The 12,846-nt window shown below is 32.8% G+C and overlaps 1 protein-coding gene across 1 annotated transcript in view; it reads left to right on the plus strand.

Moving 5' to 3' along the window:
- Window positions 1-10,908: 10,908 nt before the first annotated feature.
- The window catches only part of LOC120414308 (astacin-like metalloprotease toxin 2), an 87,547-nt gene continuing 85,609 nt past the window's right edge, over window positions 10,909-12,846 (plus strand). Inside the window, exons 1-2 of the mRNA XM_052710020.1 lie at window positions 10,909-11,349; window positions 11,416-11,754. Coding sequence (XP_052565980.1) covers window positions 11,224-11,349; window positions 11,416-11,754 — 465 coding nt within the window. The 5' untranslated portion in view covers window positions 10,909-11,223. The remainder of the gene's footprint in view (window positions 11,350-11,415; window positions 11,755-12,846) is intronic.

A 12,846-nucleotide genomic window follows, 5' to 3' on the forward strand; every position in this document is an offset into this window, starting at 1 on the left:
TCAACTTGTTCAGAAGTTAATAACGAGAGATAACGTAAACACACTTACACAACACAAAACAAGAAAAAAACTCGTCTAATTTCGCCCTCTTCAAAATTTGGAACACCCTACACTGCAACGAAGAGGCAAGACAGTGAGCGAGAGAGCGACGCTCTCATCTTGGCTCTCACGCTTCTTCTCTTCATCTGACGTTTCGCTCTCGAGACGAGAGAGAGATTGCACGCTCAATTAACATTACTCATTTGTGGATTGTTTTCACTCAAATTGAGTTAAAGTCAAACCTGCTAAGAAATGATTGTGAAACAAATCATTGATTTTTGAGAGAAAATCAAACGAACTCAAATCTGATCTGCATCGATCTTGGACAAAATCTGATTAAAAACAACTTAGAAATTTGCTATTTCGAATAAGTGTGTAGTGAAACGTTTCACTAGAGCTCTTTTGCTGACTATCAAACTCTCGAACTATTCATAACTGGGTGATTTTTCTATCAATTTGAATCAAAGTCGAACTTACTAAGAAATTTGAGAGAAAAGCATTTTGAATGAAGTTCACAAAAATCTGAGCAGGATCGATTTTGAAGAAATCTGATTGAAATTAACTTGGAAACGAGCAATTTCGAATGAGTGTGCAGTTAAGCGAGAGTTACTCTCTTGCTCACTGTCAAACTACTCAAAACTTGGTTATTTCTACTCAAATCGAATCAAAGTTGAACTGACTCAGAAAACTGATTAAAAACTAATTTGAGTGAATTTTAGGAGAATCCACTCAAAAATAAGCAGGGTTGATCTTGTAGAAATCTCATCAAAAATGAGCTTATTTCGAATGAACGTGTGGTGAAACGAGAGCGCAGCTCTCTTGCTCACTGTCTTACCGTCGAGCCCCCTCACCTTCTTTCTCACGGTTAGAACAAGAAAATCTGCGCCGACGTCAAAATCACTCAGGCTTCGTAAAATTCGCGCCTACACCCTTACCAAAAATCATGATTTTTTGAGTTCCAAATCCCACTTTTCATACGATTTTTTGAGTTCAGGTACTACAACCATAAAAATGGTTATATGGGTTGAACTGAAAAATTCGTATGGAAAGTGGGATTTGGAACTCAAAAAATCATGATTTTTGGTAAGGGTGTACTTACAGTTTTGAGGTGAGAGTCAAATGTCAGATTTGGGTGAGTTTCTCAAAAAGTTTGAGTGACATTTCGCATTTTTCTGACAGTTTACTCTACACTCAACTTTAAAGCAGAGCAGATTCCTACAAATTTGAGCGATTTTGATTTGGTGTCAAGTGGTTTAAAAAAAAATCGTAAAAAAAACAGTATCGCTGAGGAAACAAATTAAAACAATTTAATTCTTTTTCTAAACAACAAAAAAATCGTTACACACACAAAAAAAAAGCAACACAAACACATACAACTTGTTTTTCTTTTTCTAGAACGGAACGATAAGGATATACATTACTATACTTAATCAGGTACCCATAATAATAGCGGAAACAAAATCGAAGAAAAACTTTACCAACAGGAAAAAGATTCTACACTGTGTGGAAAATGTTGCGCGCGTTTTTTAATGGTTAAAAGTGGCTGTTTCACGTTTAATTTTCGCATAAAAAAAAAACCTTAATCTAAACTGTTTCGTTAATTTTTCGATTAAGCCTTACACCGTAAGAATCACAACACACACACTACTGATGATGAAAGAGACTCAGAGCTAAAGCCTGGTTTTATTTTTTAAGTTTTTCCTTATTTTTTTGGGCTGCGTTCGCGATTTAAAGATGAAATCTTTTGGGCGAGCGCGGCAAATTTAACTTTAAATTTGTGCGTAAAAGGTTAAAAATCAAATCGACTCTTAGAGGTATTTTTAAAATTTAACATTTAATGAAATGAGGGAGAGGGAGAGAAACTTGTGCAACCTCTCTCCGGTAATCTTAGGGAAAAGTAACTAAAAATAGAGAGGATGAGTAACGTTAACTTTTTATGTTTTTTTGAGAAACGATGTAACGAAGAAAACTCCTTGATCAGTCGTCATGTTTAAGCCTAACTTAAGAAAGAGAATTAAAAAGGGGAAATAGCGGGAAATGTAAAAGAGAAGATTTGTTTTTTTTTTAAATTAACATTAACGATAACAAGTTGAAGAGATATAGCAACATACAAAACAAAACAAAACACAGGCTAAGAGAAATAAGAACAGAGAGAGACAGAGCAAAATCTAGCGAATAATTATTATGGGTAAGTTTGATAAAACGTAAGCGTAAATCACTACACAAAACCAACAAATTAGACAAGAGAGAATTAAAGAAAAAGGCAGGAACTGAAAACTCCCCCTGTTTTTTCGTAAGGACAAACCCCCTTTTAGAGCCAAGCTAAACTACAAGTTTAAAGTTATTGAAGAAATAAGAAGAATAAAAAAACCAAGATTAAGAATCGTAGCCGAGTCGAGTAATACTTTCACCTGATTAGTAAAACCAAGTAAGCAAACCGCATTAAGCAACATGAAACAAACAAAAGAAAGAGAGAAAAAAAAAACGCAGTCAAAATAGTACGTTTCCTCGTGGTTTTGTTTTCCAACGAAAAAGAAAGCTAGAAAAAGAAATAAGTTACTTCTAATTCTAATCTAAAAACAAAAAAGAGAGAATCCTTTATTAAACAAGATATGTAAAAAAAACCTCTATTAACAAAAAGCCGATACACATTGCGAACCGCATTCATTGAATATATATCACTGACGATAAAGTATAATGAGACACAACTTATGATAAATGAGAGAAAAAAAACCGAACAGTTTAAGAGAGTTAAAAAAAAGAAAAGTGGATCAGCTTTCCCTTTTGTGTGTTTATTTTTTTCTTTTCTTCGTCGGGACTTGTACAAAGAAAGAGTGTTTAAAAGCAAAAAAAAATCATTTTCTAACCTTTAATTCTTCGGATTTTCTGTTTTGCAAGAATAAAAAAACCCACGCACTCGAGAGTTAAATTCAAACTAAACAATCATAGTAACCTTATAATAAACTCATATTAAAAACAAAACAAGCAAATAGAGCAGAAACTTAGCATGCGTAGGCGTTTTGGCGGCCAAGCCAACTTTAGTGAAAGGGTGACAGAAATTTATCTTTTTTTTTTACTTACATTATTTTTTGTATTCAAACATATTATAATCGTCATTATTATTATTATTATTATTTTCTTGTCTTCTTTATAATAAAACAAAAACAACAAATCATTATTTTGCTTGACCAAGCAGTAGTAATTGTAATCTATTATATTTTTCTACCCCCCTTTCCCTTTGCCAGGATAATTCTATTCTGATTCTTTTATTCCTGTTCACTTCGAAGTAAAAGAAGACCTAATAAAAATGCATAAAAAAATCGTTTCGTTTTTTCTTTTTTTTTCATTATTATTTGAGAACATTCATTCTTTTCAGTTTTACCTCCTTTGTTTGGTTTCAGTTCGCTTTCTTTTCAGTTTAATCACAGCAAAGCATTTCCTGTAAAATAAGCTAAATTTGGCATCATCAGTTCGTTCATACCAAACTTCATACAGTTTTGGCAGCTTTCCATACAAAAATGCTAATAAAATAAGCAAAATCGCTATCTTGAGAACGATCGATTTGGTGTCCTCGGCAAAGTTTTCTAATGCGATTTGAATGAATACAACTCAAATTTCGTTTCTTTTTTTTAACTAGCCAGATAAGAAGCGCCCCTTCGCAAGACAGTGAGCGAAAGAGATTTGCTCTCGCCTCTCCTGATTTCTCCACTTTGCCGGAGAGCGAATGTACACGCTCAACCAAACATAACTCATTTTTGAATTATTTTCTATGAGATGTTTTTAAACTGAATGAAATTAGGAAAAAAAATCACTCATTATGTGCGAATATGACTAGAAATTTTAGTTTAATTAGTCCAAATTCGAGTAAACTTTACTTGAAACTGAGTATGCCAAGAATTAAAATTCTTCAGAAATGCGCTATTTTGTATGAGCGTTAAATGAAGCAAGATGAATTGAATTTATTCTTACATTCGTTGAACGTTTTTCTTAAATTTCACTCATTTGGTGCACTTTGTCAATAAATGTACAGAGGCGCTTTTTGATTCGAGATTTGATTTTACATTTGACAATGAAGTCGATATTTTCAGACTTCTTTTCAAGCAAAACAATGGAAAGGGGCCAAAGCGGAAGTGTAAACAAAGAATCTGTCCTGCTCACATCAGTTGATGTATACGTTTGGAATGAACAGGATAGTCTATTTGTTTACGCTTCCGCTTTGGCCCCTTTACATTGTTTTGCTTGATTTGGAAGTTTCCCAAAAATCATGATTTTGTCAAATAATTGACAACACTGTCAAACTAAATTTTAACCGTCGTGTGTCAGTACAAAAAGTGGAGATAAAAATATCAAAAGAATTTAATATATTTTTTGCGTGAAAATGAGAAGTGAAATTTTTTAGACATTTTTTTCAATGCATTTTGGTATGAAAAGTTGCCATAGTTGCATGAAGATTTGTATGGATGAACTAATGATGAAAATAGCTTTTTGGGCTACAATACATATACAATACATTATAAATCGGATTTGTAAACAAAGAGTCCATCCTGCTCAATCTCAATGTAAACATCCACTGACGTGAAAGAGATGCATTGTTTGTTTACAATTCCATTATTGCATTATTTGCTTGAATTATCGTTGTTGCGAACTTTGAAGTCACAAAGAATTGCTCAGCAGGCTGCGTGGCTGCGAACCACGTGGATCGACTAAAATCACGTGGCTAACCAGTCTAGAAGACGAGCACGAAAAAAAAAACAACTCTCGAAATCGTGAATTGTTTTCATGAATTTGAGAATCACGAAGGAATATATTCACGTTTCTAGTGCAAATGCAGAGTTTTTTTTTGAAAAGGTCCTATAAACTATTGTCTTTCATATCCAGAGTTTTTTTTTAAAAGGACCAATAAACTATTGTCTTGCATATGTTTATAGGACCTAATCAAAAAAAACTCTAGATATGTTTATTGGTCCTATCCAAAAAAAAAAAATCTAGAAATGCACCATACTCATGATTCATGACTGCGGGAATAGTTTTTTTCAGTGTGGTTGGCCACAGTTGACAGTTGGCATGGCAGAAAACGACGTCACGTGGTCAAAGGTAACTTGATTGTAGCAGGTCGAAAAGAGTGGCATTTTTAAATCTGTAATTTTTAAGACAATTTACCTGAAAACTACCCGAAATTATTGAACTAAAGGGTAGAAACATTTCTTTAATTTCTTTTGTTAACTAAATTACGAGTTATTTTGAAAATTTCAAGGCGTAACAATTCTTCCCAATGTTAAATCTTCTTAAGTTTGAGGTAATTTTTATTCATTTACCTGTTTAAACTCAGCTTCAGTTCCGATCAAAGTGCCACAAAATGTTTCAAATTGTTTAAACACACTTTCGGAGAACAACTGCTGCTTTCGCTGGAAGCTGCTGCAACCAAAATGTAATTTAGAGGCAAATGCAAAAACAAAGTAAATCACAAACACACTTTAGTATCAATACACAAAGAAATTGAAAAGACTGGTAACTAACAACATTTGAATTAAGAGGCAGGAAGGCAGTTATGTAACATACTAGGGTGAAAAACACAAAACAAAAAAAAATGTCGACTTAAGTTGAGGATCATGTTCTGCATTTTTTCAGGATAATACGAGTGTAAGTTTCTCGTACAACGAGACGATCTTTGTTAAGAATACGCGAATCCCCAGGAAAGGGCTTTTCCCCCGTAAATATTGTTGAGAGAAAGTTTTTCCTTTTTGCAAAAAGAATAACCAAAAAAAAAGTTGCTAATATGGCGCTCTAGAAGATAAAGAAATCCAGCTTAGAACGTAAGTTACTGATATATCATTCCAATAAGACAACATCGCGCTAGTGTTCGAGATTTTCGAAGACAGCCTGCGCGTTTCGAGAATGTAAGAAGTTTGATGCCCTTTTTATGTGAGACACGGTAAGTTTTTTAAATTAATCCACGCAAAAAAAAATACAGTGTAAATTTATAAATTTAGTACGAGCAGAGGGCGGAGGGTAAGCGTAGTGTACAACAGCAAAACTAAAGTTAAAGTTAAAAAGAAAACAAACATTTTATCTGCAAATTATAGGCCAAATCCACCATCATCTTAAGGATTAGATTAGTGAATAGACAGAACAAGTCGAAATAGTGATTACAGCCGGCAAGCAGCTCGCAGTGAACTCTTGAAAGTGTGTGTGTGAAAATCGTATCGGTTACAGAAGTGTTACAACCTGTGGGGAAGAATTGTCGCACTATTTCTTTGTCGAGTCCCGAAAAACGAGCAACTCTCTGAACCCCACTTTTCGCTGTCCACTCCAATCCCATCGTACAGTATTGATCAGTGTGTAAGTTCCGTACAATAAAACCAGTTTTTTCTGATAGTTTCCTGCAGACAAGAAAAAAAAATACCTGTGTAAATTGTTATCTTAGAGTGTATAGCCGTTACAAAATGATGAAATCTGGGATAGAATCAAGCAAAAGAGGAAAAAAACAAAATTAAGTAAGAGGTAAACATTTTTGAAGGAGTATGATTATTCTTTAATTTAACATTGCCTTATTAACTATAAAGAGAGAAACTACAAAACAGAGATGACGTGAAAACCAGTTTAAGAGAAATAAAAAAAAATACAATGCAAATTACATTTACATTACACTTAAACACACTGAAAAAAAAACAAATAGTAGTGAACAGAAAAATTACGAGCAAGTGGCGATGAGGGAAAACAGATTTAAACTATACTCTTAATTTAACGGCTAACGGAAAACTTGAATCGCAATGGATAAAAGGAAAAATGGAATAAAAAACACACTCACACACACGTACGTTAAATAACTTAAAATACCGAACAAAAAATAAAGAACCATTGAGCATATTTTGATTAAGTATATCAATGTATTCTGTATCTGACATAAGAAATAATGACGAAACATGCTGAAAATTGTATTATGAAGTATATGAAAACCACTATTTTAAAACTAAATAAGGCAGATATGAATATAAACTTGATGTAATAAAGTAAAACCTATATATATGAAATATTTAAAATATGCAAACCAAGAAAATTAATGGAGTTTGACAAAAAAAAAACCAAACAGAGTATTTTGAAAAGCAAAAGTCAACGTCATTTTCCGTTTTGATTTACAGCTGTATGACTTAGAAAAGAAAAACCTTAAACTTAATTTATGGCCTTCACTACAAACATTAAAACCATTCAGAGTAGCATCCGGTAGATCATAGGCAAGAAAATACATACAGCAATGGTTATTAAAAGTACTCACGGCAATAGAATCTAGAGAAAAATTTAAATAAGCAAAAATAATCAGTGCAGAAAATAGATCTAAACCAAAAATAAACAACCTTTCAATATGACAAACGCTGGCACTGAATTGCGTTGCGCAAATCTGAAGAGAGAAAGAAAAAAAATCTCACAAAAAATAGTTAAAAACTTTAATTTGGACACCCCTGAAAGATCAGAACAACACACACATCCCTCTTTCGGTTCTAATTTTGTAATTTTACATCAATAAAGAAATACTACTTATTTGTATAGAACTTCATTACATAAAAGCGTCTTGTTTTATTTGAGTCAACTATACTACCCATGTTCACAATGTCATGAATGTCTCACGTGCATTTTTTATCACTTTTGAGCAAGGCTCCAAAAAGACTCAATCACTCGCGATCACAAATCGAACGCGACAAAAAACTGCTCTAACCGTTTCCTATCGTTTGTCACTTCCACACCAATCGCTACCGAAAACTCTCTCTTGGCTCTCCCTCTCACTTCAAACGGTTAGTACAGCGAATGGCTCGGAGAGAACGATTGCGTTCTATCGCTCAAAGCTGACTCGAAATAGTCGGCGATCGGCTTTGTTTGGCTCATTTATTAAACTGCTTAAAATCAATTTTATCAAAAATGATTTGCAATTTTTTGATAACACAACATCAAAGACACATTTGACAGCAATTTCCACCATGCCAAATATAAATTGACGGCCAACTTTCTTAGGGAGCGTTCTTTTATTACGTAACGCAGTTAGGGGGGGGAGGGGGTGTCGGTGTCTGTTACGAAATGTTACGAAAATAGGGGTAGGGGGGGAGTGCTGAAAAATTCTGTTACGTAACGCAAAATTTTCATATAAGAATTATTAAAAAAAATGCAATAAGCCCTTGAGTTACGCGTTACAGGGGGGGTAGGGGGTTTGCTCATCTGTTACTATTTGTTACGAAGGGTGGGGGGGGGGGGGGGGGGGTAAAAAAACCCAAATTTTACGTTACGTAAAGAACGCTCCCTTAGAGCGCCGCGCAGGTATTTTGTTAGATGCTCTTTTCTCTGAACATATTCGTTTGTGACTCGTGTTGACGGACGGAGTAGGCAAAGAAATTCACGAAGTATTTGTTCGCTCGCGAATGGAAGGCAAAAAGCTTAAGGAATGATTACAATATTCTAATGTCAAAATCGTTCCACATGAATTAGCATAATTGTCCCATTTTTATGGGAAATTTTCTTATATCAAACCAGAATGTCTTCTAAACAATCGATTTTATGTTGATAAAGTATTAACATGTAACATTTTGAGCTGAGGTAACTTACCTCTTGAAAAAAAAATTAAAAAACGGCTGTATTGCATCCAATACATGTATTCATTTTTTTAATGTGTTTGTTCCTTGTTGAACAGGTGTACTATTATTCTCACAATGGTGACGTTCAATCATAGAGGCTATCCACTAATGCATTTTCGCAGCCTTTTTTTAATGATTTTTTTAGGCAAATGTTCCAAATATAAAGATTATTAAAAACAATTAAGCAAATAGTCCTAAAATTATTCTATCACAATGATGACGTTTAATCTTTGGCGCAAATCACTAGTGACGCAGCATTTTTTCAAAGATTTTTTAGCCAAATACACAGAAAAAATTATGTGAATTTACTGGACAAGGAAAAAATGAATCACATGTAAACTCAGTTGATGTAAACTTGAGATTCGACGTAAACGGTTGAATCACACGTAAAATCAAGTTTTTACGTATAATTTGTTGCAAATTTACATCAAATTGCATTTAAATTTAAATGTTTAATGACGTGCAAAAATGTTACATCGACGTCGTCGTGCTATCTTGTCGCACCCGCCATTTTGACGTTCCGAGAAAAACGCGTTTTAATGTTTGACCTTGAATATACAAAAACGAGAGCACGCATTGTAAACAATAACAAACACGTTTTGTTTGGCTGACCATTCTGTGCATTGTCCCAAAGTTTGGTTGAAGTTGGTTGCTGGAGTCCCGAATTATAATTACAAATGTTTACGGTAGTCTATAGCTATAGCTTGTACGTGCGACAAACGCATCCTGACTTTCCTGGCCTGAAATCCCTTTGGCCTTTTGTCGCACTTACATCAATTTTCATGGAGTGACAAGATAGCACGACAAGATTGAAACTACTTTCATATGTAAAGTGACAAAAATGCACGGAGTTTTTTCGGTTTTTGTTGAATATCTCAGGATTGAAATCGAATTTTGGGGATCTGTGAAGGTCAAAAGGTGAGGCATTGTGAGCTGCACAAAATAGCGTTCTTAACTCAATTTGGCCCAAAATGCACGTACGACAAGTTAGCACGATGGCGACGACATCATAAATGATGTAACATTCGGAAATATTTTTTTGTGTGTAGTACAAATACGAACTCATAAGAAAAAAACTTTTTAGAACATATCTCTGATAAGTTTGCAATACGTTGTAACAGCAATCGAGACCTCCGACACTTATTTGATTTTTTCTCTGTAACAAATCAAATTTTCATTGTTTTCAGTAAAGAGCATTCAAAGGAGGTAAAGATGAACAATGCAAAGCTTTTTTGAATTTGATTATTCGTAGATTGATCGAGAACCGATCAAAAAACGGCTTTGTTTACAACTGGCGCTTAGAACCTTTTGAAAACTAATCCGAGAAATAATTACTTCTACATTGTTGTTATCGATCAAATTTAAAGTTAATCTCATCAAGATTAAATAAAAAGGGTAAGATTTAATTTAATTTCGTTAATGTTTAAACTGCTGTTGGTAATTCTTTGCTTAACTGACTTTAAAAAAAGCATAATTACAAAATATAAACTCCACCATCTCTGTTTTCGTTTCAAAAGCTTAGATAAATTAATCCAGCTGTTGTGGACAGAGACTCAAAGGAAGGGTTTGTATTCAATTTAGATGGTGTATTTACCAACCCTTCTCCCCATCAACATGTCGGTATTTATTCATCCAAAAAACTGACAAACCAAACTTACCTGCGCTCGTTTCGCAAAAGGTAGGAACAAAGTTTCACTCTGTTTGAAGTTGATTCTGTGCCAAACACGACAACCGGTAAACCGCAGCACATCCCTGGATCTTTTCATTGAAATTTACCGTAAACTGGGGTTATTTTTTGGATCATAAATAACAAAAATTGGTTAAATCAATAAAATGAATAGTGTTTTATTTGTTAAAATCAACCTAATTTTTCTAACAAATTTTGAATTGTGGTCCAATTTACCCCACCTTACAGTTTGTATATTTGTCCGATATGCTTATACGTCCTGTAGCAAAACCACCCACGTTACACGAGAAGTAAATTTGAAATTGTAGCTGAAAGGTAAATAAAATATCTGCTGATGAAATGTGTGTCTGTGTGTGTTTTTTTTCCGTTGAAAGAGGTTCGGAACTTTTGCCCAGCTTTTCCATCCCGTGGCTGCCGTTGGATTTACTCGCTGCCGGTTGAAAAGTTAGAATCAACTTTCGGATCACTGAAGCTGAAAGTTATAAGATTGGTTGATGTGATTGGTATTACTTTTGTGGAAATAAATTAATAACACTTTGCTGGATTATGAAGCGAGTGTGGTTCGCTATCTCCTTCTGCTTGATTGATTTGAATTTTGTGGGTAGTGAGCAGAAGTAATTGTTTTTCAAAACTTAAAAAGTTGATTTTAACTTTTTGATTCCAGGAATCATTCAGCTCCCGAGAAATGAGAAAAAGTTCTTCAAATATGGCAATATAATTCGGAACGTCCTTCCAGCTAACTACAAATGGCCTAACAAAACAATTTTTTATCAAATTAGTGGTGCTTTCGGTAAAAGGTTTCAAATTTGAAGTTAAGTTGTATTTACATAGAGTTATATTAACACAGAGAAAAGTGATCTCGAAAACATCAAACAGGCCATGAAAGTTATTGCCTTAGTTTCGTGCATCAAGTTTGTGGAGCGCGCAAATCAAGTAGGCTACGTCGACATCACGTCCGAAGATAGCGGCTGTTGGGCCGATTCTGGGTACCAGTCTACTAGATCGGTATCGATTAAATATAAATTTCTAACCGAAAAAGAATACTAATTTTGACTTTTTGGCATCCAACAGCAACTAAATCTCGGTCCCACGTGCGCCACCACCCTCGGTACGCCACTGCACGAGTTGATGCACGTGCTAGGCTTTCTCCATCAACACACCCGGCCGGATCGGGATTTGTACGTGGAAGTCCTCTACGAAAATGTCATCCAACGGCCGGAGTTGCTGTTCAATTTTGAAATTATAGAACCGTGGACCGACACGGGATTTCCGCTGCCTTACGATTACGACTCGATTATGCACTACACACCACGCATGTTTAGCCGGGATCCCGATCGTTTGGAGACTATTCGAGCTAGAAACCCAAAGATTACGAATGTTGGACAACGTGAGCGGCTTAGCGAGTTGGATGTTGTTGCAATTAATTTATTGTACTGCGTTGAATAAACTTTTGTAATTTGAAAACTAACGTAAATAATTTATTTAATTTTTTACCAATCCTTGCAACATTAAACATAAAATATAAAACAATTAAACAATTAAACAATTAAACAATTAAACAATTAAACAATTAAACAATTAAACAATTAAACAATTAAACAATTAAACAATTAAACAATTAAACAATTAAACAATTAAACAATTAAACAATTAAACAATTAAACAATTAAACAATTAAACAATTAAACAATTAAACAATTAAACAATTAAACAATTAAACAATTAAACAATTAAACAATTAAACAATTAAACAATTAAACAATTAAACAATTAAACAATTAAACAATTAAACAATTAAACAATTAAACAATTAAACAATTAAACAATTAAACAATTAAACAATTAAACAATTAAACAATTAAACAATTAAACAATCAAACAATTAAACAATTAAACAATTAAACAATTAAAAAAATTAAACAATTAAACAATTAAACAATTAAACAATTAAACAATTAAACAATTAAACAATTAAACAATTAAACAATTCAACAATTAAACAATTAAACAATTAAACAATTAAACAATTAAACAATTAAACAATTAAACAATTAAACAATTAAACAATTAAACAATTAAACAATTAAACAATTAAACAATTAAACAATTAAACAATTAAACAATTAAACAATTAAACAATTAAACAATTAAACAATTAAACAATTAAACAATGAAACAATTAAACAATTAAACAATTAAACAATTGAACAATTAAACAATTAAACAATTAAACAATTAAACAATTAAACAATTAAACAATTAAACAATTAAACAATTAAACAATCAAACAATTAAACAATTAAACAATTAAACAATTAAAAAAATTAAACAATTAAACAATTAAACAATTAAACAATTAAACAATTAAACAATTAAACAATTAAAAAAATTAAACAATTAAACAATTAAACAATTAAACAATTAAACAATTAAACAATTAAACAATTAAACAATTAAACAATTAAACAATGAAACAATTAAACAATTAAACAATTAAACAAT

This window comes from Culex pipiens, chromosome 3, assembly GCF_016801865.2.
Source record: "Culex pipiens pallens isolate TS chromosome 3, TS_CPP_V2, whole genome shotgun sequence".
In the NCBI taxonomy this organism is placed as follows: Eukaryota; Metazoa; Arthropoda; class Insecta; order Diptera; family Culicidae; genus Culex; species Culex pipiens.